At 40.9% G+C, this 24,996-nt stretch overlaps 4 protein-coding genes across 7 annotated transcripts in view; 2 read left to right on the top strand and 2 right to left on the bottom strand.

Annotated features, from left to right (window-relative positions):
• The window catches only part of LOC139542395 (inactive dipeptidyl peptidase 10-like), a 39,340-nt gene extending 36,841 nt beyond the window's left edge, over positions 1–2,499 (bottom strand). For 2 of the 3 annotated variants that reach the window (XM_071347786.1, XM_071347787.1), the window contains exon 1: positions 2,301–2,499. In XM_071347786.1, coding sequence (XP_071203887.1) covers positions 2,301–2,339 — 39 coding nt within the window. In that variant the 5' untranslated portion in view covers positions 2,340–2,499. The remainder of the gene's footprint in view (positions 1–2,300) is intronic. The other variant, XM_071347788.1, reaches the window with a different exon arrangement.
• Positions 2,500–3,126: 627 nt separating this feature from the next.
• Positions 3,127–10,437, top strand: racgap1 (Rac GTPase activating protein 1). The gene is made up of 17 exons (XM_071347781.1): positions 3,127–3,368; positions 4,172–4,256; positions 4,372–4,574; positions 4,722–4,867; positions 4,987–5,056; positions 5,233–5,286; positions 5,378–5,458; positions 6,044–6,161; positions 6,368–6,498; positions 6,694–6,858; positions 7,016–7,114; positions 7,287–7,485; positions 7,809–7,914; positions 8,052–8,184; positions 8,368–8,494; positions 8,698–8,809; positions 9,079–10,437. Exons 2-17 carry the CDS (start codon positions 4,172–4,174, stop codon positions 9,161–9,163), a joined length of 1,914 nt encoding a protein of 637 aa, XP_071203882.1. The 5' UTR covers positions 3,127–3,368; the 3' UTR covers positions 9,164–10,437.
• An 838-nt stretch (positions 10,438–11,275) lies between these two features.
• On the bottom strand, positions 11,276–14,801 carry LOC139542394 (uncharacterized). Its single transcript, XM_071347785.1, has 5 exons — positions 14,507–14,801; positions 13,327–13,432; positions 12,917–13,023; positions 12,351–12,523; positions 11,276–12,122 (listed from the first exon to the last, which is right to left on the bottom strand). The coding sequence occupies exons 1-5, from the start codon at positions 14,655–14,657 to the stop codon at positions 11,844–11,846; spliced, it is 816 nt and encodes a 271-aa protein (XP_071203886.1). The 5' UTR covers positions 14,658–14,801; the 3' UTR covers positions 11,276–11,843.
• Positions 13,447–24,359, top strand: bin2a (bridging integrator 2a). 2 transcript variants are annotated; one of them, XM_071347783.1, is made up of 12 exons: positions 13,447–13,683; positions 19,461–19,593; positions 19,732–19,812; positions 20,926–20,980; positions 21,294–21,388; positions 21,506–21,601; positions 21,839–21,946; positions 22,049–22,134; positions 22,267–22,342; positions 22,530–22,612; positions 22,812–23,430; positions 23,790–24,359. In XM_071347783.1, the coding sequence occupies exons 2-12, from the start codon at positions 19,510–19,512 to the stop codon at positions 23,793–23,795; spliced, it is 1,389 nt and encodes a 462-aa protein (XP_071203884.1). In that variant the 5' UTR covers positions 13,447–13,683; positions 19,461–19,509; the 3' UTR covers positions 23,796–24,359. The 2 variants fall into 2 exon arrangements, with proteins under 2 accessions (XP_071203884.1, XP_071203883.1); XM_071347782.1 differs by having other exon boundaries at positions 13,448–13,683; positions 23,627–24,359.
• Positions 24,360–24,996: the final 637 nt, after the last annotated feature.

Below are 24,996 nucleotides of genomic sequence, written 5' to 3'. Positions count from 1 at the left end.
CTAATTTCCTGCTGCTCAACACACCTTTCACGAGGCTGAGAGAGAATTATGCCGTTTTAAAGCTTATTTCTTGCAATTCTACACATTTTGCTATCATATGCTTTCTAGGGGGCCCCCAATCAATATTTACTTTCTTGCTTGCCTCACATCCTAAAGGGTTGTAGGTGGTAGGCTATGGATGTGGGGTTGAGGAGGCTGACAAATTTGCCCTATGGGCTAATACCACATAATGCAGCACTTGCCTCAGTCACATGGAACAGACACACTGCTTTAGCCTCCTCTGCTGCAAGGCATTCTCCTTTCCATTTCATGCATCCCACCAAGCATTATAAAATGAGTGTACAAAAGGGCTCTGGGTGGGTACTGTATGACTGCTGCCCCCGCCACACATCCAGTCCTCCTCAACATTTACTACTCCTCCTCATTGTCGTGTCTGCCTTGGGGAGAATGGGGTGTGATGCCACTGTAAAGCATGGGCGAGAGGAGAGATGTGATATGAGAGAGATGCACATGTCCTTTCAGATCCTGATGCAGGCACACACGACTGATAAATACAGCCTGAATGTTCTGTTTCCCCAAACCCATCACAGATAAGAGCTCCCTATCTGTCTACAGAAGTGTGACATCTGTGAAGACAGAAGCAAGCACTGAGGTGCAGTAGCTACATGAATTGCTTTGCTGTGTAAAATAAAAGGCAATGATTGGGACTGGGCCATAGCACAGAGAGACATTAGCCTGGGAAACGATAAGGAATATGGATACGCTGACTAGTGTTTGTGGCTTCCTTGTTTAAGATACAACATTGAAGGGATTTATTCTAAATTGAGGGGATATGTAAAACAATCCCGACTGGCCACTTCAGACAGAAAATACATATAATGTATTTTCAATTATTTACAATGTCGCACACTATGAAACATACCAATACAATCTAATATAGCACTGACTAAAAACATTTTTGATAACAGACTGACACATGATTTGTCAGCCATATGCATTAGTGCAGCTCTGAACTGAAATGCTGCCATGGTTCAATTGCTGCTGTCACTGAGAAGGTGATGGGTGATGTATATTCTTAGTTAGACAATTTGGCAAGGCTATAAAGTATTACTGTACTCGAGATGAAAAGCATACAGCAACAGACTAACTCATCTCCAGGGGCAATGTAATTCTCAGAGAATACATAAAAAAATGTTTGCAGCGATCAGCAACTGTCCACAAAGATGCAACCAACTACCGTCACATGTTGTGACTTTGACATTTCTTGGCGTCAGCAATTCTGCGACCTATTGACAGCCTGCAAGTAGAACTACATAACATGCAAAAACTGTTGCAACTTCTTACTTCTCTGTTCGGATAGGCTCACAGAACTGCTGAATGGATATGTAGTGGACATAATTCATTACAAAGGGGCAAAGAAATATGACATTAAAATCAGTGGCAAAAAAAGTATGAAATGTAAAATGCAGGAAAACATAGGGTCTGGCGATAAATAATAGGCTACTTTGATATTCAGATTTTACATCAATTTAATTGAGTGGGTAGATTGCTTATACACTTTATACAATTAGGCTACAGAATAAAATTGATTGTCCATCCATCACCTGCTCATTCACACTCTGTGATTGCAGAGCTCTCTTTATCAGCATGCAGTATAAATATTTAATAAAGTAAGATCCTCCCCTTTGGCATTGGTAATCCGGTCATGATTTCACTTCAGATTACGCTACAACTGAACAGGCATGTCAGATCTATACACACAACACACATAAATATTTCAAATGCGATAACCGCAAAGGGAATGCATAAGGTGTATTCAAATCTACAGAATTTAACTGTGTCAGTTTAACAAAAAGTCACCACATTAAATCAGTTTGCGATAGAAGAGACGAATGCTGATATGTTTTGGGCTACAATGCACGACCACTGCAGTCAGTGCAGTCAGTGCAGTCAGAGCACAGAAGCTTGTTCAAGAAATGGCAGTATTAATTACATATTTAAAGTATGAATGAAAGATTAAAACGCAAAAACAGATACTTATTGGTAATCAAATCATGTTGATTTAAATGAAAAGACGCTGACTGGTCACAACAGAGAAATACTAACAGGCGCATTTACAACAGTAGCCTACAAGCACATACGCGCACATTCACGCACACGCGCAACTTCAACGTTTATGCATGCTTATCAGAGAGCTGCATCAATGATATTTACACAGATACAGCTCAATGATATTTTACAACAAAAATAAATCGTGGAAGCAACTTAAAAATAATGAAACTATTCAGTAAGCCATTTACCAGGTCCGTGGTCATGTTCTGTTGAGTAGTGGCAATCATCTTTGCTGTCTTCAACAAGCGTCTTCATAGAATTAAATCATGCTCCTTTTAGCGTTTGGTCTGCATGCATGCGTTGTTCGCAAGTTGTCCAAGTGAAAACATTGATCTCTCTCTCTCTCTCTCTCTCTCTCTCTCTCTCTCTCTCTCTCTCTCTCTCTCTCTCTCTCCCTCTCTCTCTCTCTCTCTCTCTCCCTCTTCCTCTGTCTCTGAGGGAGGAAGAGTTTTGTGTGTGTGTGTGTGTGTGTGTGTGTTGTTCTGTATATGGTCATTTGACAATTCCTCACAGATTTTCAATCCATACCACTGATTAGCTCAGAAATGAATCAAGACACGGTCAAAACCTCTGTCTCAGCAATATTTCATGGTCATATCCACTGGGCACACACTGGTTGAATCAACGTTGTTTCCACCTCATTTCAATGAAATTATGTTGAACCAACGTGGAATAGACGTTGAATTGACGTCTGTGCCCAGTGGGTAAGTAGTCGCGGGGCTGAAGGCTGGGCTGCTGGTCTTACTGTTGCATGCCAGCACTAAATCACAGCTACTGAATTCAAATAGCCTAATTGTAATAATAATAATAAATACGAATGAATGTTAATTAATACTAACGCTTAATAATTATCATAATTAAAACGTAATATTGATTATTGTAGATTTTCCCAAATGTTCATTCATATTTGCCACATTTTATTTAGGCTACTGTTGCTTGCTTGCAGGACTGGCTGATCCAGGATCAGAGCTAAGTGGTAACCGTTTTATGGGGCTGCTGGCCCACATACGCGTTGACGTACAGCTACGTGATAAACGTCAGTTGATATTCATTGGCTAGTGGGTAAATTTGAAATGAAACGTGCCTGTCTTACTTGAATACACACTTCCAGGAGCTGAGTTTGAGATGATCCGAACAAAAGAATAACACACTTGCTCATCCAGTGCCAAAAGAGAGGTCAAAACAGTTGGCTGTGAAAAAGTTTAGGTGTTTTGTCTGCCTTATTTCATTACTCAGAGTGGTGGACTCAGCAAGCGGTATGTAATTGTAACGTTAGTTATTCTATTAACGTTAGCATGCTAGCTAGCTGTAGTTTTTTGAATCATAGTTACATCACCAACAATGTTGGCTAGGTAGCCTAGCTAAATCTACTGTTGCTTGCTAAATTAGCAAACATTTTTGTATGTGCGAGTAAACTTTTTTTTAAATGACAATCAACATGTTTACTCAAATCTTCAACGTTAGTTAGGTTACTATGATGAATAGAGTAATAGTAATGGCGTCTTTTTAGGCACTAACGTTAACTCCGCCATGGTTCGTTGGACAAAGCTATGGGCGTTTTGGATAAACGCCGAAAATAAGATCTGTGGCAAACACAGGCTTAGGAGATCTTATACGTTTTTGTTCTATGAGAATCTTCTTCTAACCTCCACTTTTTGTGAAATTTAATTATTTTATGTAATCAAAAAAAGCACAGGCTTCATAATTCATAACGGTAATTTTAACTGACTGATGTAATCTCATAAAACACAACGTAAAATCTTCCAAGGCTGTGTTAACCTCGGACCTTATTGTCGGAGCCAAAACCGTATTCTAGTTAAATAAAATAAGATTCTTTCCTCATAGAAATGGCTGAACGAACCAGATGTAAATCCTTTCGGTTTATAGGACTAACGTTACAAGCTCTATGATTAGGGTTCACCAGCAGACAATTGTGCCGAAACAATTAGCTTGGGGATGATGTAATTCAATATTGAGATTTAGCAAAATTATTTTTATGAGCCTCATAGAAGTTCATTATCAGTATTGGTTTCTATGTGCCCTTTATTTTTCCCAAAAGATGGACACTGCTGTGATGAACCTACACAGCTTGTTTGGCAATCTGCGGTCTCATGTAGACATACTCAATGAGAGCATTGAGCCCCGTAAGTAATTCTGTTTAATTTGATTTGACAAGGAGATTAATAATATAGACGATGGATAAGTGGATGGATAAGTATTCAAAGCTAACATTCATTATTGTGCAACTTCTCTTATCAGAGTTCATCCAGATGGCCCTCAACTTTGAGGACTGCCGTCGTAGATGGCTCAGGCTTGAGCGGGACCTGGGGTCCTGCAAGGAAGTGCTTTCTAAGGCAGAAACGGAGAGGGGAGCCCTGGAAGTCAAACTCAAGCATGCTCGAAATCAAGTCGACGTGGAGATTCGCCGCCGCCAGAAGGCAGAAGCTGACTGTGATAAGTTGGTGTGTATACACAGACAAAGTCTATCTTAATATTTTCTTCTCTTCACTGGCACCCTCAGACTGGTTCACTCTTCTCCCAATAAACTGTCGAATGGCTTCATACGACTCCTCTCACCTCCGCTCTCCCTGTGTTCTTCTGTGTTACAGGACCGCCAGATCCAGCTGATTCGGGAGCTTCTGATCACTGAGGGCTCCAGCAATAGCATCCAGCTGAATGAGGAGCAGCGTTCTGCTCTGGCCTTCCTTAACGCTCGTTCTCAGGCGGCACCAGCCAACCTTAACACCAGCCGAAGGTAAGGACCCACTTCTAGTGCCTTGCTCCTGTTCATGAGTTGAAAAGCTTACCAATGCATTTTCTATTAACATATCAACATCTGAAAAGTTACAGTCAATCTATGGTTATTTTCCATAGATTGAAGACCATAGATGAGTCTGCCTCTATTTCATCAGACATCAGCTATGATAAAACGGATGACTCTCTAGTAAGTTTATATTTGTCTTGTCTAAATGCTTAAGCCTCGGAATCAAGTATATTACTCATCCAAACCTTTAGCTTGGAGAATGGCTAATGCAACCAATGCATAATATCATTTAGATGATAAATTGGCATATTTTGCAATAATGAACCTGGTTTGTTTGTTTGATTAAACCATTCCAGGACTGGGACTCCTCCATCGTGAGAACTGTGCGACTGAAGAAACGTGAAAAGAGGGTAAGCAGTTCATTGGAATTATTTGTTGAATGTGTAAATGAAGGGCTCAGTGGTGTATTTGTTATTAACATGTTTGACATCTTCATTACAGCGTTCTGCCTCAAGAAATTTCGTTGATGGTCCCCCATGTGCTTCCAAACGGTCTCGATCAACAGGCAGAACTTCTGAGAAGGTAAAGGTTTTTAGTTTCATTTCTATAAAAATGCCCATTGTCCGAAAACATCTTTAAAGGGTATCTTAAAAAGACAAATGTCTTATGCGCACACTTTTTTTGTAATGCATTTATATATATTTTTACTAGCATTGACTTTGCTGATAACTTTTTATTTATTTAAGAAATGACCTACTACGACTGTTGTGGTTGTTTCACTTAGCTATCTTATTGTGAAATTTTCATATTAATAATCTCTAGCACTACTTGAACATCAACATATGAAAATGGTGCGTTTTGTAGTTAAAAATATGTTTCCTATGCACATCAACCAATTAGTAGGCAATGCTTACTCATTGGTTAAAATCACATGATGTACACAGATGTCTTCCTGTCTTTTTTTACTACCAAACATAGAAATGTGCCATTTTCACATGTTGATGTTGGGGTGGTGCTATGATGAAATTTCCCTTTAAGATGAATGCACTAACTGTAAGTCTGGATACGAGCATCTGCTAAATGAATAAAATGTGGGTAACTGAGAGCGGTTACTCATTATACTGTTGAGGTTTAAAGTGATTTGACTGATATGTTTAATGGCTGTAGGGAAATGAGTCTCTTGTGGCCAAGACTACAGTGACCGTGCCTGCTAACGGAGGTCCCATCGAAGCTGTTTCTACTATTGAGTCTGTTCCCTACTGGACTCGGAGCAGGAGAAAGACTGGTAACAGCTCTTACTCATTTACTGTGGATTTGGTGAACTTTAAAATGGAAGATGGTATTTTTATGTCGAAGCATGATAGGATATTTATTTGGGAAGCAGCACGCAGCTGGATTATATTAGTTTGTCCGTGACAATGTGACATGTTCATAACTCATCGTAGCTGCATTGTCAGAGCAGTATTTGACCTCTCGTTCCCACCTGTTCAGCTACACATGAGTGGGACTCAGAGTCAGTAAAGTCTGAGGATGTCATGTTCAAACAGCCCAGCAGGCCTCAGGAACCCAGCACGCCCCAGGGCAACGGAGGTGTCCGTCTGCACGAGTTTGTCTCCAAAACGGTAGGAATGTCACTTGTTTTCAGTCAGAGAAGGTTATTACATGCGTGAATTTAGCAAGGCAGAAAAGGCTATTTTGTTAAATTAGCTTTTGTAATAAAAATGTGCTGCTTTGGGTCTTATTTTCAGGTTAAAATGACAAAAGTTATGGTTTGTGCAAACTTGGATCAACCAAGCTTTGTTTTACCTCACGCACAGGTAATCAAGCCAGAGTCATGTGTACCTTGTGGCAAGAGGATCAAGTTCGGAAAAATCTCCTTGAAGTGTCGTGACTGCAGAGTGGTCACCCACCCAGAGTGTCGTGAACGCTGTCCCCTGCCATGCATCCCCAGCCTGAGTGGCACTCCTGTCAAAATCGGACAGGTACAGGGATGTTTCTTGTGAATTCTCAACTTGTGTTCATATACTTAAACAATACGTTCATTCTGATACATGCAACTTGTCTGTCTTCAAATATCTTGTGATTTCAGTGTAGTCTAATGGGATAACCATTCTCTCTTAAATGTCTTACCAATCCCAGGGTACGCTTACAGACTACGTCTCCCATGTCCAATCTCCCATGATTCCCTCTTTGGTGGTGCACTGCGTCAATGAGATTGAGCAGAGGGGCCTACATGAGGTGAGTTGTCATCTCCAGTCTGTTAAAAAAATCCAGACAGCCTCACACACTTGGCTGAAGAATTGCTGTGTTTTTTAAAGCTTAGTTTATTCAGTAGTAATATAGCTTCAAACTCTTTTTCACACTTTGTCTATGATTGAGCCCAGTTTCACCATGTTCTTTTCTCTCCCAGACCGGCCTCTATCGGCTGTCCGGTTCAGACCGCACGGTCAAGGAACTGAAGGAGAAGTTCCTGCGTGGGAAGACTGTCCCACTGCTCAGCAAGGTGGATGATATCAACTGCGTCACTGGGCTCCTCAAAGACTTCCTCAGGAACCTCAAAGAGCCCCTCCTCACCTTCCGCCTCAACCGCACCTTCATGGAGGTTGCAGGTGGGTGTTGGCCCTTAAGCGATTAAACAATAACTTTATCACTCTGTGGTTGGTTTGGCCAGTGGTTGACTAGTAGACTGGATAAAGGTGTCTTTTGGTTGCTTTGCATAGCCATTTTGTCCTTGGGCACACTAAATGTTTTGGTTAGTAATACAGTCAAATGTGGTAATGTTCAGTGTTCCTTCATGATGTTCTTGGTCACCAATAAATGTAGTTACTAAGTCCCTGCAATGTTAAATTCTTCATCTGGACTAAAACAAATAATAATCAATGTCTACAACTCAAATTCTGTGCTCTCTACTGACGTTTCACTTTGTCCTCAGAGCTTGCGGATGAGGATAACAGCATTGCCCTGATGTACCAGACAATCAGTGACCTGCCACAGGCTAACAGGGACACCCTGGCCTTCTTGGCCATTCATCTTCAGAGGTTAGTATCTGCTGTGTAGCTCTCCTTACTCATTTTAAATGTAATTATTGCTCCCTATCACTGACCCTTTGAGCTTTGTTGCTTGTTTTCCCCCTCGATAAATGGGCTCCTATTGCCCAACATTCATTCTCTTTCAGGGTTGCACAAAGCCTGGACACTAAGATGGACATCACCAACCTGGCTCGTGTGTTTGGGCCAACTATCGTTGGCCATGCAGTGCCTGACCCAGAGCCCATGACAATCCTGCAGGACACCAAACGCCAGCCCAAGGTAACTCATTACAGCAACAGTCTTGTTTTAACTTGCAGTAAAAGACCATGGTTACATTTTAACGTCTAATTATTTTAAGTCTCACAAGTTGTTTATCTGTCTAGCCCCTTCAAAGAGGATGTGGCAATATGCTGTAATTCCTCAGGAAAAAACAGACGCTAATGCATTTCTATTATTACCCAGGTTATTGAGCGCCTGCTGGGCCTGCCGGTGGAGTACTGGAGCCAGTTCATGATGGTGGACCATGACCAGCCGCACCCTGATCACATGATTATCGAGAACAATAACTGTTATACCCCTGACCACAAAGGTGAGCCTAGTCAAGCATTATCTCAGCAACCCAGTACCAAATCCAACGTGAGTGCCTGCCTCTGGCCAGCTCCTCCATTAGGTTAATGTGTTATTATATTGACAATTTATGAAAATATGTTAAAAACAAATGCAGATGTACAGGTTGGTAACCAACTGGGGTAATGTGACTAATTTTGACTGTGTGTATTGATATTGTTCCAGTGAGCATGCTGGGTCCTCTCACCACTCCAGAGCACCACCAGATGAACAAAACCCCGTCCTCCAGCTCTCTGGGTCAACGCATGAAGTCCACCCTGAGCAAGACTACACCCAAGTAAGCGCTCTGTCCTGTCATGCATTTGACTTATTTAGTATTTGTTGTAAGTCACTACAATGTGTATGTAGTTCCTGGCTGAAGGACTTGGGTTTTCGCTAGTCTCATTGTTCAACAAAACAGACAGACTTAAGTTAAAGTAGATGACCTCCTGAATAAGTCCTTTCGCCAAGTTCTTAATTTGCTCCCTTTTTAACGTTGGCTTCATTTGACTAATGCTAATGCTGCCTGGCTAATACTAATATGTTTTTTTGTGTTGTAACTTTCAGATTTGGGAGTAAGAGCAAGTCTGTCGTGGGAGTGGGATTCGCCAGTCGCCAAGGAAACTTTTTTGCATCGCCGCTCCTCAAGTAATCCAAAGCCGCTGCAGAGCAGCTTTCTGTTCAATACCTAGCAATAGATAGGTTTTTACTTGTTTTATTTTATACAATTTTACACTGCTTCCACAGATGTTTTATATTTTTAAATGGTGTGTGTGTTTTTTTTTTTTACATGTGTGCAAAAAATATATTTTTCCAATCAAAAGGGAGGGTCTCTTTGGAGCTCAGTTTTTTTTAAAGTTGGCTCTGAATCAAGATGCTTTCCATTGATTTCTCATCACCTCTGGCAATGACATGTATTAGGTTTGTAGATACAATTTAAGGTTTTTCTTCAGTATCCTCCTGTGATTTATTTACAAAGAAACATTTGAACATTGGTTGAGAACATGCGTGTCTGAATTTAGGCTGGTGATAAAAGGTTGATCTATTATGAATATCTAACATGCAATTTGCTCATCACCGGTTAGAAAACTTTGCATAGAGCTTTTTATGACGGGCTTGAATGGATTTACTGCGGGTGGCATTATATTTAAGTTTTTTCCTGTATTTGTATAATCACTTTTGAAAGGTCTACATGCTTTAACAGTTTGATCGTACATGTTTAACTCCATTTGTCTTTTACATACTCAAGACTAGCCACAGTATGGCAATACTAATATGATGCAGCGTCTTTAGTCTGCAGTGTTCTTTAGCTAAAATTATCTAACAGAGATAACCAAGTAGCTGTATGCTTGGTGAGTCCAGTACATTTTGCCATTGATGTATTCAACTTGATTATACGTTTTGTAGGGGGGGAAATATTCACCTTTTACTTTTGCTTTAATTTTTTTTTTTAATGTTACCTTTTATTTAACTAGGCAAGTCAGTTAAGAACAAATTATTATCTTATTTACAATGACGGCCTACACCGGCCAACGCTGGCCCATTTGTGCGCCGCCCTATTGGACTCCTAATCACGGCCGGTTCTGATGCAACCTAACTTAGGTTTAACATTTCACCTGTTTCCTTTTCTGAGCGTTCTATAATATAGCTTATACTCCTTGTACATTGATTACTTCAGTTTCACACACTCTTCATGACCGTCTTTGTTTGCACAATGAAAGGTTGGTTCTGGCTATAATGTTCTGTGCCCCTAGCGGCCTAGAACGCTGCATTCCGTAACTGAGAATGTGTGTAGAAATAGTGGCATTTCAACAAGAATGTAACATTTCCTTTGATCAAAGCTTTTTCTGGTCAATTTGTTTTGTACAAGTACATGCTGTATGATCGGTGATTTGTAAAAACAGTATACAGTACATTTAAACTGGTCTTTCTCGTTACCTTTTGTTGTTGCTGCACTAACTTAAAAAAAATACAGGAAATGCTTGAGGGCTACAAAGTATTGAAAGCAGGTGCTTACACACAGGTGTGGTTCCAGAGTTAAAGAAGCAATTAACACCCCATGTATGAAAATGCTGGTCAGGCTGTTAATTTGGCTACCATGGCTATGCCCCTATAGGATGACAATGCCACCATCCACAGGGCGCGAATAGTCACTGAATGATTTGATGAGCATGAAAACAATGTATGCCATATCAACCACCAGATCTCTACCCAATTGAACACTTATGGGAGATTCTGGAGCAGTGCTTTCCACCACCAGCAACGAATCACCAAATTATGGAATTTGTGGAAGAATAGTGTCACCTCCCTCCAAGAGTGTTCCAGACAGTGATTAAAATCTATACCATGGTGCATTGAAGCTGTTCTTGCCCAACACCCTATTAAGACACTGTTGGTGTTTCCTTAGTTTTGTCAGTTACATGTAGCAGAATGTAGAGAATTCAGAATACTACTGCAGTCTGTCAGGTCATTACTCCAGTTTCATGTTCTCACTTCTTTGCTAATTTTTACTCAGAAGTGCAAAAAACATCCAGTGGTGTAAGGAATAACAGTCCTTGTCTTCCAAAGCAGACTGATTCAAGTAGGTCTACTACATCAACTGACTTTTGCAGTGGTGGAAAAAGTACCTAATTGTCAAGATATTTTCTATTAAGGTGACTCAAAAGTCACCCAGTAAAATACTACTTGAGTTTTAAATATACATAGGTATCAAAAGTAAAAGTATAAATCATTTCACATTCCTTATTAAGCAAACCAGACAGCACGATTTTCTAGTTTTATTTACGGATAGGCAGGGGTACACCAACATTTACAAACAAAGAATTTGTGTTTAGTGAGTATGCCAGGTATGTGTTTAGTGAGTATACCAGAGGCAGTAGGGATGACCAGGGATGTTCTCTTGATAAGTGTGTGAATTGGACCATTTTCCTGTCCTGCTAAGCATTCAAAATGTAAATAGTACTTTTGGGTGTCAGGGAAAATGTATGGAGTAGAAAGTATATTCTTTAGGAATTTAGTGAAATTGTCAAAAATATAAATAGTAAAGTACAGATACCCAAAAAAAACTACTTAAGTAGTACTTTCAAGTATTTTTACACCACTGGACTTTAGACAACTGAAAAGTGGGATAGTTCAAATTGTGGATTTTAAGTAAACCTGTTTATCAAAACATTTGTGCAAGTTACAATCTGAAGTTTCTGCGTGTGTGTATATGTACTTCGATATGAGAATATCAAAGACAACCAGCACATTGGATGCTTGATGATTACAAATGGTCCTGTTCAGTAAGTTCCCCTTGTGCCAGAACACTCTATTAGAAAGTATGTAACACATCAGAACTTGGGAATTGGCCAAAGGAGAGGAGTGTTCTTGACGTAGTTCTGGAATGCAGGGTCTGAGCCCCACTTCTTCGTGGCCTGCTTCTCCAGGATGGGAATGCCACTGACGTGACGCAGCAGGAACCAGACAAACAGAGGAGATAGCACACTAGCATACTGGGGACCCTTCATCACTGACGAGGCGGAGAGGAAGAGTCCAGACCACTGGAGTATCTCCCCGAGGTAGTTAGGGTGTCTGCTGTAGCCCCACAGCCCACTCTGGATGAACTTTCCCTGGAGAAAATGGGAAGGCTGAATTGAGGCTATTCTCTGGGTAAATAAATATTCTATAAATTAACATACAAATACAGAAAGTTTATTTTCAATGGTTTGAGAGTGGTTGTGTTTTCATCATATGACAGCATGTTGTAGTGAGAATACTTTGCGACTACCCCACTGTATACATGATCATTATAAAAAGTCAATGTCCCGAAAACAACGAAGCCCACCAAGCTGACTCACAGCATTATCTGGGTCTCCTTTGAATAACCACTTCTGCTGGTCAGCAATGGCCTCCGTGGCAAAGCCAAGGCCCCATATCCCCCAGCCCAGGTAGTCCCTCAGGCCCAATGGCTCATCTCGCTGTTCACTGTTCAGGATGAGAGTAGGTAGGAGGGTCATGAACACCCAAACAGCTGAAAGAAAGAGGAATAAATTATGTACTGAACCAATGGTAGATTAGTCCACAGAAATGGTCTATCCTACCAATCTATAAATAATACTTGAATACATGTCAAGATAATGCGCCTACTCTCAATTAGAAATTCACCTGGGTCCAAAATATAAAACATTTTCAAAAGAGTACTGTACTGTCAGTGTCCAATGGTAAACCTTATGTTTTCTCCCATTTGGGCAAAATGCACAATACCCTGATATCAGTGGCTATTCTAATCTGGTTTCATACATTTATGAAGAGCGAAACGACTGAGCAGTAAGTTAAAATTGATTGCTTGAGGATGAAAGAAAATAACTGCTGTGGTGGCTGAGTGAGAATAAGAAAAGCCGGCAACCATAATGATTCAAAGTACCTTGAACACTCCAGTACACAAAGAATGTCCCTGGGCTGTCTCTGACATTGTTAAACCTGCGATCCTGGCCGTCCTTCAAGATCCGCATGAAGAGGAATGTTCCAAGCCTGCAGAAGTTAGAACATAGGTATTAGTTTGACATTAACCCCGCCATTATTCATTAACTCAACTTTAATGAGTCCCATCCTTCGAGGGTTCTGCAACTGGGCCGGGCCAAACCTCAGCCTTGGATAAGACTACTAAACTGATACAACACTTTGTTGATTGAAAAGTAAATGATCAGAGAACACTAAAGCTCTGCAGGTGTTTATAGCTTTTTTGTTCTTCTCCATTGTTAGGATGGGAATTAATTGTTGGGCATAGCAGGTGACATTAGATTGGAGACCCTGCTGTCACCCTGTCAAGCTTACCTTACTCCCCATGCTGTCACCAATCCGGTCTGCACATTTTGCCTCAAATGACGAGTCCCTCCCCAATAGCGACTCAGGTGGGCGAGTAATATAAATGTGCCAGACCCTAAACAAATACAATCAAGGTTCATCAGCACAAGACATGTGTCCCTTTGGGCATGGTACATGGCTCTGCCCACTCCTATCATACAGAAGTTGCACAGTAAGGTGTGTTCAATGAATATTTTACCCAGGAGCCTACTGACAGAGTGACAATTGGCTCCAAAGTACAAGGGCAAAACTTTCCAAGAGCACAGACAGCTCAGAGGAGTGGCACAATCATTTTGTCAAGGAATGCCCATTCATCAGTGTCTACAGGTAAGTTGCAGTCTTTTACATAACTAACGGTGAAGTAAATTATGTTATTCTTGAATGGCACATAATGTCACAACAGTTTTTACTTTCCCATTGAACTTTGACAGATCATATAGATGTCGACAATATTATACTGTAACAATGAAAAACCCTACAACAATTGCCTCACTCAATCCTTCAAATGCAAGGGCCTACATAACTGCTGTTTTCATTTGGTTTACCATGCTATTGTTGGATGATCGACAAAAGACGGGCTACAATAAAACTGTACTGCTGTGGTTACTCGAACTACAACGTAACAATGTGTGACAAACATCTCGCGATAGGCCGACACATTTAACACCAATCACGCGCTACAATGTGAACTTTTGTCTAAAATCATCCGGATGCGCTGTCGAAGCTAGTTAATAGATGGATATTGCAGCATTATCTGGACTTATTTTAACCTTTGAGTGGAGGCTTGTAAAATTGGTAGTCAGTTGGTCGTAATGTTGAACTAAGCTGATTTTCTGGAAAATACTTAAGCTTATCTGAATGAGGGAGGAGTCCTTGAGTTGTTTTACAACAAAGCTGTTTAGATAACAGTGGTTTTGTAACATTGATATTCATCAGATACAACATGCTATACTTAAATGAAAAACACAATGCCTGATTCCAATGCATACGTTTGGTTTGACCGAACGAATGTTTACATTTTATGACAAAACCATATACTCTGGGTGATTTATTCAACCATTTACAATATGAAATCATAGCGATTCACAAAACAAACTAAACGCTTCGGTGAGAATTGACATACCGGTAGGCTTAAATCAAGTGTTATTACCTGCTAAGTCATAGAACTTCTCGGTTTTGAGAGCTGCTGCTATGGCCCATCCAGCCCACTGGATTCCCAGGTCTGTAGCTGCACATTTCACTATCGTACTGCCCATTATCATGTCCAGTAAATTCTGAAACAACAACTGGTATTCCAACATCGGACCACCCCCACTTTCTTCAAATAACACTCCAGTATAAAGTTCACTTCTTCCATAACATTTTACTTCTTATTCTTGGGTGGGGTTTATCGGCGGTTGGCATCCAACGGTATGGTGCATTACCGCCACCTACTGTACTGTTGTGTGGGTGAGAGACAGGGAGAAACTAAATCCTACCTGCCATCACCGTTTCTCTTAAAAAAGATAACAACATATTTGAGACTATCTAACAGCGTTCTAATCAATGTACTGTTTAAACAAATGTTTTGTATCCCCTTCTCACATCATACTATATCTCAGCCTCTCTCTTTCCCTCTCATACTGCCCACACTGTATCAATACATACTCCACTGTCTCTGTTTCCTGGCAATAATCACACTTTCCTGTTGGATGATTTCCTATCAGATTGGATATCTTATTCAACTGGCTGTGTCCAACCCTTAATCTTGTAAAAATAGCTTCCTCTCTTCTGTCTCTTCTTGCTGTCCTCCCCAACTTTCCTTGTACTTGAAATGAATGCCTGCCCTCTCTATTCCACTGGTCCTGCCATCTCTGCACCATCACTGTACATATCAGGCTTTTTGCCTCTGCCTTGCTCATTGAAACCACTACATCAATATCCCTACTTCTAAGTGCTTGTTTAGCCAGTACATCAACTGCCTCGTTCCCCTCCACCCCCACATGGGCTGGGACCCAAGTACATCTTATCTGTATACCCATCGCTCTAATCCTGCCATGGGTTTGTAGTACCTCATAAAGGTCTTGTCTGCTACATGAGCTAAAGGACAGGAGACTCATCAACACTGCACATGAATCAGAGCAAATACTGTAACTACTCTGTCTGGCTTGATGTCCTCCACCCACTGCAAGGCCAACAGTATGGCCGTCAGCTCCACCGTATATACAGCCAGATGATCTGTAATACGTTCGCCTGCGTATTACCCACCCACCCAAAGCTTGTGTTCCGTCTTCGCTCATGTTCCTAGCATGCCTGTAAAATCCCTTTCGGAGGATGAGACACCCCATGGCCCTGTAGGTTGACACAATAATTAATTGCCAGCTGCTGTCTCCTAATCTGCAATGGCATATCCCCCCATCTCCACCTGTAGTGCAGCCACTTGGGACGTCTGAAACGCCCCACTACATATTCTGAGTCCTTGCCTCTGTATGACATCTAGACTTTCCAATGAGGTCCAAGCTGCCGAACCATACGCTTTACTGCTATAGTCTATTATAGATCAGATTAATGCAACATACATGGTCCTCGATGAGGAACGGCCAGCCCCCCACTCCTTCCCTGTCAGACAGAGCATCACATTTAACACCTTCTTACACTTTCCCACCACTCTCTCAATGTGTTCTGCCCAGGTCAGCCTAGTGTCAAAGTACACCCAAAGGAACCTGAAGGACCCCACCCTCTCCAAGTTTCTCCCATATAACCTCAAGCGTACCTCATCTCCCACCTTTCTCCTGGTAAAGAACACTGAGTTTTCTCTACAGAGAACCTGAATCCCCACAATAATGCCCACCGCTCTACCTCATCAATTGCTTCCTGTACCTTCCTGACTATGTAATTCCATAATAGTATGTAGGAGTGGCTTGACTTGTAAATATATGATAGGCCCGCTAAGAAGACGGATTTGTAGTCATAAAACTGCCTTATATAGCTACACTTTAGTGTAACGGATGCGAAATGGCTAGCTAGTTAGCGGGTACGCGCTACTAGCGTTTCAATCAGTTACGTCACTTGCTCTGAAACCTAGAAGTAGTGTTGCACCTTGCTCTGCAAGGGCCGCGGCCTTTGTGGAGCGATGGGTAACGACGCCTCGTGGGTGACTGTTGTTGATGTGTGCAGAAGGTCCCTGGTTCGCGCCCGTGTCGGGGCGAGGGGACGGTTTAAAGTTATACTGTTACATTAGAGCTCCTACTAGAAAAAAATATGTTTTAACGGTGATCCAGTTAGGAATTCGAACTCGGGAACACGGGCCTCTTTCTAGAGCTTCAGCCTAACGATCACTGGCGTCATGATTTGACTTCGTATTTTTCCCGAGTTCCAAGTTGTTAAACCATGCAGATTTGCATTATTCAGAATATCTAGAGATATTCCACAACCAAAATGAATAAAAATGCCAAAATTGGGTATCCCTGTCATGTACTTCTGTTAGTGAATCTTTTGGATGTATTAAGGTTTAGTAACACAGAACTATTTATATAAGTGTATATCTTCCCTCTACTTGTAAAGAGATCAACAATACCTTTCTTGACTTCATCTGGAAAAAAAAGTCTCACAAACTAACAAGTCAGTCCTCTCTAATAAAAGAGCTGAAGGAGGTCTGGAAGTGTTGGGTTTTGTTGACATAAATAACACTTTCAAGAGCAACTGGTTGAAAAGATGTTTGAGCAATACTGATTCAATATGGTATTTCATTCCAAATAATGTGTTTCATAAGTTGGGAGGTCTTCAATTTTTACTGAAATGTAATTATATTCCTGAAAGATAACTAAAGGTGTGTTTAGAATTATTTTTGTTGTATTAATGCTATTTAATCTCTCCTCAGCCTAATATTATTCTGTTTGTCCTGTGGGTACCTTTGCCACTGTTCCACCCCTTGTGTATTGCGCTGTCATGGTGTATTTGTGTCACTAAATTGGCTAGGTTTCACCAACAAGCTTTAATGGCCTGGAAAATATGTTTCCTGCACAAATTTTCCACACATAAAGCTCTTTTGTGGAATAATTCAGACATAACTGTAAGGAATAAGTCATTATTCTACCCCAGCTGGCATGAGAGGAATATTGACTTTGTTCTTGATGTTTTTGACAACAGGGGTAATATTCTTGCATATTAATAATTTATAACATTGAATGACTTTCCAATACCTTTCAGAGAGCTTATTTCTGTGATCAAAGCCATTCCCAGTGGTCTAACTACACTAATGAAAACTCATCTTAGCTTTGGTGATGATCACAAAGCTTATCCAGAACTCAGTTTGGAAGGCATGGGCTTACTTGAGAAATATTGTTGTAATAAATATATAAGACAAATTCTCCATTCACGAAACCAATTTACGCCTAGAGGAATATCTTTCTGGAACATGCTTATTCCTGTCACTGTCTGGAAAAAAAGCTTGGAGAAAAAGCTTGGTTAAGGTCTTACAAATATTGTATACCAAACAAATGTAAGGAAGAGCACTTACATAAGGTATATCCATGTATTTCTATGTTGTCCAAATTTGTGGCTATTGATGATATCTGCGTTTTCTGTGAAAAAGAGGGTGAGAATCTGACTCGTTCTTTGAATGTAAATTTGTGTCAGAGTTTTGAGAAAACCTTGCAAAATACTTATTTACCATTATGAACACTACCCATGTTTTTGACATGAAGGATATAATATGTTACTATTGCAATGATAACAAGACCATTTAAATGATTGTGCATTTTTTAAATTCTTGTTGCCAAATACTTTATACACAAACAAATATTCCAGAATTCTGTACCAAAATTACACATATTTTTGATTGAATTGAATTATCTTGTTAAGTCATTATCCCCCGTGAATATCAACAATAATAACTTTTTTTCAGAGTGAATACAATTGCACTAGAATTGTTTATTTTTTAATGATTTTTATTTATATATTTTTTGTATGTTTTAGTATTTTCTTGTTAATACATGTGTTCTGTTTTATTAGACATGTTTGATGTAGCAATGTAAGTTGTTGATTTTTGTATTATGAATAAAATATAAAATAAAATAAATCCCAGTTGTTTTGAACGCGGCAAAAGCCTGTACTTTTATTTCCGCCTACCACATCATTGGTAATGACTCACGATTGCGGTAATGTTTAAAAGTCCCGCCAACCCCTCAGATAGTATACCTTATCATCTTACTGGCTTTGGCACGCATCAACAACCTATTATTGTTGTCCAACATTTAAAAAATGTGTACGTTAATTGTCTTTGATATGGAAAAGTATAAACAAAACGGTAGTCTGCATGCAACCAGCAGCCTCGTGGGGCAAATAGCAACATTACCTGCTCAATTCTTTGCACCAAAAAAACCATTCGTTTAAAAATGTGGCTATTTAGGATATGTAAATTGGATATTTACGATATGTAAATCTAACAAGCCAGGCAACTAAAAGCTACTTTCTAGCCAATTAAGTTTTGGTTTGCTAAACTAGCTAATTTAAATAGCTGTACGAGCTGGCTAGCCATAATTACCTGAACAAATCTGACAACCTTTAGAATTGAACTGTAGCCAACTTTTTATTCAACATAACAGTAAAATGAACATATTACATGGTAATTATTTACAAATGGTTTACAAGTATGGCGAGCTGCTAATTTACTGTTTGTGAATGTGAAGAAATTAAAGCAGTGCATTGCAATCTGGAGGAATTTAAAATGCATCGTGTTACCATGACAACGGTGTAACGACAAAGGTCAAAGTTGAATGTCTCTTGCTCAGTTGCCATAAATGAAATAGTGCCCGCACACTCATAATCTCCGCCACGTACCTTTATTCACAAACAACGTTTCTATCTGACCTGCAAGAATCTTCGTCAGGTTATAGTGCTGTATAAAGGAGATATACATTGCCCAATTGTTTTTACAGGCAACATACTGTGAATCCATGTGAAAGAAGTAATACACTTTAGTGATGATGCACTTTTGACATGATGCACGTAAATGACTACAAACTTGACGATAGTATATCTGATTGCCAAATGAGAACTCTCCATTCTATACAGACAGATTCATCTTTGTAATCTGTTCTTTCCCCTATCTCTACATTCCCAAGGGTAAAAAAAAACTCAACAGGGAAAAGCAAGAAAAGAAAAGGGGAAAGTATGTCAGAAGGCCACAGTCCAAAAGGAGGTGCTGGGGTCTTTGCCAAAAGAGTCCAACGGCAACTGAGCAGGGGCAAGGAGAAGGTATGCTTTACATTTCTCAATATAATGCACAGCATGATCTCCAAATGCCTCTCAATCTAATTTTAGAAGAAAAGCATAAAGGTTCAAGCCATTAGAGGTAGCTTGACGTGTACATGTATTTTGTTCCTGACTTTTTAGGTCTTGCAGAAGTTTGGAAAGACAGTGGAGACCAAAGATGAAAGATTTGAACATTGCCTCTTAAATCTCACTGACCAACAGGTAGTCTTCATTGGCAGTCAATCTCATTTACATTTTACATTTAAGTCATTTAGCAGACGCTCTTATCCAGAGCGACTTACAAATTGGTGCATTCACCTTATGATATCCAGTGGAACAACCACTTTACAATAGTGCATCTAACTCTTTTAAGGGGGGGGGGGGTTAGAAGGATTACTTTATCCTATCCTAGGTATTCCTTAAAGAGGTGGGGTTTCAGGTGTCTCCGGAAGGTGGTGATTGACTCCGCTGACCTGGCGTCGTGAGGGAGTTTGTTCCACCATTGGGGTGCCAGAGCAGCGAACAGTTTTGACTGGGCTGAGCGGGAACTGTACTTCCTCAGAGGTAGGGAGGCGAGCAGGCCAGAGGTGGATGAACGCAGTGCCCTTGTTTGGGTGTAGGGCCTGATCAGAGCCTGAAGGTACGGAGGTGCCGTTCCCCTCACAGCTCCGTAGGCAAGCACCATGGTCTTGTAGCGGATGCGAGCTTCAACTGGAAGCCAGTGGAGAGAGCGGAGGAGCGGGGTGACGTGAGAGAACTTGGGAAAGTTGAACACCAGACGGGCTGCGGCGTTCTGGATGAGTTGTAGGGGTTTAATGGCACAGGCAGGGAGCCCAGCCAACAGCGAGTTGCAGTAATCCAGACGGGAGATGACAAGTGCCTGGATTAGGACCTGCGCCGCTTCCTGCGTGAGGCAGGGTCGTACTCTGCGAATGTTGTAGAGCATGAACCTACAGGAACGGGTCACCGCCTTGATGTTAGTTGAGAACGACAGGGTGTTGTCCAGGATCACGCGAAGGTTCTTAGCACTCTGGGAGGAGGACACAATGGAGTTGTCAACCGTGATGGCGAGATCATGGAACGGGCAGTCCTTCCCCGGGAGGAAGAGCAGCTCCGTCTTGCCGAGGTTCAGCTTGAGGTGGTGATCCGTCATCCACACTGATATGTCTGCCAGACATGCAGAGATGCGATTCACCACCTGGTTATCTCCATGCATGAACCAATAATATATATTAACCGATATTTTATGATTTAGCAAAGGCATGTCAATCTGCCCCTGTAAACGCCAAAAATGAATGTATAGCCTACAAATTACTCTATAACCTCTGTTTGCAGATTGATGGGAACCGGTTATACAAAGACCTAAAGCATTACCTTAGTTCTGTCAAAGGTAAACATTTGTTCTGTCTGTCTATGTTGTCAATGATTGTGATCTGTATTTGATTTTTGATTTGATTTATTGGGATCCCCATTAGCCGACGCCAATGGCGACAGCTAGTCTTACTGGAGTCCAACACATAAACACATAACGAAAAAAACATTACAGACAAAAGACTTTACAATTAACTTACAGTTAAAAACATGATGTATGATGATGTAACATGTATGATGTTGTCCCTAAATGTCATGGTTTTCTATAGCTTTACCATCAGCGGTGTCCAAGGCCTGATAAAATGTGATCCGTGTTGACCACTTTTTCACAGAAATGCGGGAAGCTTCAAAACGTCTTTCCCAGTCTCTGTTTGATGTCTATGAGCCGGACTGGGATGGAGAAGAGGACCTGGGGGCCATTGTAGAGGTTAGTCATAGCACTGCTGTATTATTAAGGATGACATGCATGACTTCTTCGTTGGTTATTATAATGCACATTTCTGTAAAAAATAAATAAATAAATAAATATATCTTATGCTAACAGGGTGAAGACCTCCTGTGGAATGATTATGAGGCGAAGCTGTTAGACCAGGCGCTTCGTACCATGGAGTCTTATATGAGCCAGTTCCCAGATGTCAGGGTAAGGCAAAAAATGTGCAGGTGGCGCGCGCACACACACACACACACACACACACACACACACACACACACACACACACACACACACACACACACACACACACACACACACACACACACACACACACACACACACACACACACACACACACACACACACACACACACACACACACACACTTCCTAAATACAGTATGTTATCTTTCAAGTGCATCCTTCCTCTTCTCCAAATCTCCAGGAGAAGGTGGCCAAACGAGGCAGGAAGCTGGTTGACTACGATTCCTCCCGTCACCACTTGGAGGCGATGCAGAATGCTAAAAAGAAAGATGATGTCAAAATAGCCAAGGTCAGACAGACAAAATACCCCTGTCTACTTACTTTGCACAGCAATGATCATTTAAGCTAAGCTACAAAACTCAATCTTATCATGGTGGTTTTCTCTGTATAGGCAGCTGATGAGGTGAACATAGCCCAGAGTGTCTTTGAGGGCATCAACAGAGAGCTGAGGGAGGAGCTCCCTGCTCTCTATGACAGGTAAGGAGTCAGAAGTCAGCACAGAGCCAGATAGCAGAATGACATACCATTCAAATAAATACATCATCATGTCAAGTGTCTAATAACCTATTCATATTAATAATGTTTTTTTCTTTCATTTTGTTCCTAAAGCCGAATTGGATGCTATGTGTCAGTCTTCACAGCCATCTCAAATTTGCGGGACACCTTCTTCAAGGAAATGACTACTGTATGTGCAGTTCATATTATTCTCAATAACTGGGGTGGAAATACACATCCAAAAATAGCAGTCATGTGGGGCTTTGCTTTGGTTTATACAAATGAACGGAACTGTTTTGTCTGCATTTGGGTAACAAAAGTCCTAGCTCTTTCGGTTTATATCTATCTTTGATCTGGTGTAACTTCCTCTCTTTCAGTTCAACAGTGATTTGCAGAATGTGATGAAGGATCTGAAGGATCAGCATCCAGACAAGGTATTTGTCATCAAGGGGTTGAATCGGTAAGTTGGTAAGGATTTTACATCTCTCACCAGCACTTTTAAAAATGTTCTTAATTGACTTTCCTCCCATTTGAGTCTATCAATGGGTTGTGGTCTGGGATGAACTAAACACAGAGTATATTATAAAGCATAACAGTAATCAAAGCAAAAGTAAGTGTATCAACATGTAGTCATATCCCCCCTCTCACATATCTTTCAGGACTGGCTCTCTGATGAGGCGATCTCTCATGTCCCCCAAGTCATGGAAGGCCAGCTTCTCTGACTTCCATCAGAGTTCTAGTCCAGGCAAGTCAGGCACCCTCACTAGAGACAGGTCCAGCCTCAGATCCCCTAGTAGTCCTCGCTACGATGAGTCACTCACCAGCACACCTGCAGTCTCCTCACGGCCCCTACCTATTGAAGAGCCCTCCTCAGGGGCCAGAGACCTGGATGCAGACTCCACCTGTAGTGAGGATCCTACTGCAGAGAAGAAACCTGGGTCTGAAAGCAGGGATGACACCACCACCACAGAAGGGGCCTCCGGTAGTGGTCAAAAGTCAGGGGAAGAGAAATTGGCAGAGGAAGAAAAGGGTGTTAAAAGGGGAAAGTCTGAGCCTTCTTCAAAACAGCACCCTGCTGCATTAACTGAGAGTACCTCCATAGTGACAAACTCCCATGACCTGGAGAGTGTTGAGCTCCAGCTCTCGGCCATAGACACCCCCCAGCTGACCATAGAGAGCTCTGTGGCCCCTGAGGACGCTGGGGTCCATGGTGTGCAGAACGGAGCGGCTACTGATGGCTCTGATTCTGACATAGAGGCCACTGGGCTTGTCCAAAAGGTGAGTTGTCAGGATGAGATCTCACTGTAAAAACACAGACGCAACCTTTTATACCCTCTCGTATGTGGTACGTTTGATTTACATGCCGGTCTACTGTAATCAAGACAGGCAGTATAATAATGGGATGCCATCGACAGCTGCTAGACTTTTTTGATCTACTGGTCTATATCACTTTGGTCTTTTCTTTTACTTTTAGGCAGAAATATTGCATATCCAGGAGCCAGAGGATGTGAAAAACACTGTGGTTTAATGAAGGATCTCTGAGGAAAATGTTGGTTCCTGTCTGAAGTAACTATAATTGTGGATAAGGCTGCTTTTCTTCTTTGTTAACTGTCAAAATGTTTTGTGTTTGTTCGCAGAACTAGTTCTAGTAATAAGGGAGAGGGGCTGAATACTGCACGAGAGAAATAGGATAAAAATGAAGAGCCTTCTCAATATTACATGCGGGATATAAGAATATCTGCTGTTTCCTCCAGCTGCCTAAGATCTGAAAGCTCTTGCTTGTGGACAATATATTTTCAATGGAGCTGTTTTGTTTTTATTCATAAAATGAGCCTGTTTGTGCTTTGCATAGGTTTCTAGCAATAATCCAATACTGCGTCACCCAATTGTCTTTTAATTTAATTGTAGAGAAACAGCAAGTTCACTAAACTGTAATTGACTTTAATTGATATTCAGCTTTGCAAAACAGAATAGAAAATTCAATAGAAATCCATAGAAAACAATTATTTATTCTCTGTGTGTGCTAAATTGTACATGAAGAACTTGATTATTGATTAAACAAATGTATTTTTATAATGGCTTGTTGAGTGATACTACTGTAATTGAAAATCTCAAATGACTGAATGTAAATCAAAGGAAACCTAGAGGTATCTTTTGATTAATTATGTATTTATAAACAATGTATCATTAAAGTGATTACATCTCTGCCCCTTGTGCATTGATTTGTCAGTACTGTAAATATTCTAGATCTGCAACAATGTTGGTGCAACATGAAACCTCCCAAGAGCCATAGTAGCAATTTTACGGGTGCTAGCACACATGGGTTTCATGAACGCCGCACGCAAGGCAAGAACGTTTGAGCGGTGAGCACAGCTGTCTGTTTTTATGTGTTTTCTTTTTCGTTGCTGGATTACTAAAGCTAGCTCGCTTAAAATACTGTATTTCGTAAACTTTTTTTTATTTGTAAGAAAAGTGGTGTCTAAAGAAATGTGACCAGCAAGCAAATATCGCTCAGCAGATAGCTCTACTTCCTCAGGCTTACTTCGTCGGAGGACGAGGCTTCATCAACGATTCAGAAATCCATATTCCTCCCTAAAATCTCACCAGAAGGAACAGGTTGATGGTTTAAGCCATGGTATTCTCATTTTCCTTATGTTGTTTACCTAACAAGCATCAGGTGACTATTTTTTAGGAATACTCAGTTACTTCAATTTATTAGTTTGTTCTTGTATGACCAGAAGACCTATTTTGTTTACAAACTTACGAAGAAGATTGAAAGCTGTATTTCTTTTTTATGTATACAGTTACTAAGATGCTGTTTTAAAGGGCATACAGGTCTGCTCT

This window comes from Salvelinus alpinus, chromosome 17 (assembly GCF_045679555.1).
Source record: "Salvelinus alpinus chromosome 17, SLU_Salpinus.1, whole genome shotgun sequence".
NCBI classification, from domain to species: domain Eukaryota; kingdom Metazoa; phylum Chordata; class Actinopteri; order Salmoniformes; family Salmonidae; genus Salvelinus; species Salvelinus alpinus.
The sequence above is the reverse complement of the archived record's forward strand: the minus strand, read 5'-3'. Positions and strand labels throughout refer to the sequence as shown.

What these genes read in the sequence shown, in the direction of transcription:
- racgap1 (XM_071347781.1), top strand. Translation starts at nt 4,172, where the DNA reads ATGGACACTGCTGTGATGAACCTACACAGCTTGTTTGGCAATCTGCGG. An exon ending in CACCTTCATGGAGGTTGCAG is followed by an intron (nt 7,486 to 7,808) that starts GTGGGTGTTGGC and finishes CTTTGTCCTCAG; the next exon opens with AGCTTGCGGATGAGGATAAC. An exon ending in TTGGCCATTCATCTTCAGAG is followed by an intron (nt 7,915 to 8,051) that starts GTTAGTATCTGC and finishes ATTCTCTTTCAG; the next exon opens with GGTTGCACAAAGCCTGGACA.
- LOC139542394 (XM_071347785.1), bottom strand. Translation starts at nt 14,657, where the DNA reads ATGTTGGAATACCAGTTGTTGTTTCAGAATTTACTGGACATGATAATG. An exon ending in GAAGTTCTATGACTTAGCAG is followed by an intron (nt 13,433 to 14,506) that starts GTAATAACACTT and finishes GTATTTGTTTAG; the next exon opens with GGTCTGGCACATTTATATTA. An exon ending in TGTGTACTGGAGTGTTCAAG is followed by an intron (nt 12,524 to 12,916) that starts GTACTTTGAATC and finishes TCTTTCTTTCAG; the next exon opens with CTGTTTGGGTGTTCATGACC.
- bin2a (XM_071347782.1), top strand. Translation starts at nt 19,510, where the DNA reads ATGTCAGAAGGCCACAGTCCAAAAGGAGGTGCTGGGGTCTTTGCCAAA. An exon ending in TTACCTTAGTTCTGTCAAAG is followed by an intron (nt 20,981 to 21,293) that starts GTAAACATTTGT and finishes ACTTTTTCACAG; the next exon opens with AAATGCGGGAAGCTTCAAAA. An exon ending in ATGATGTCAAAATAGCCAAG is followed by an intron (nt 21,947 to 22,048) that starts GTCAGACAGACA and finishes TTCTCTGTATAG; the next exon opens with GCAGCTGATGAGGTGAACAT.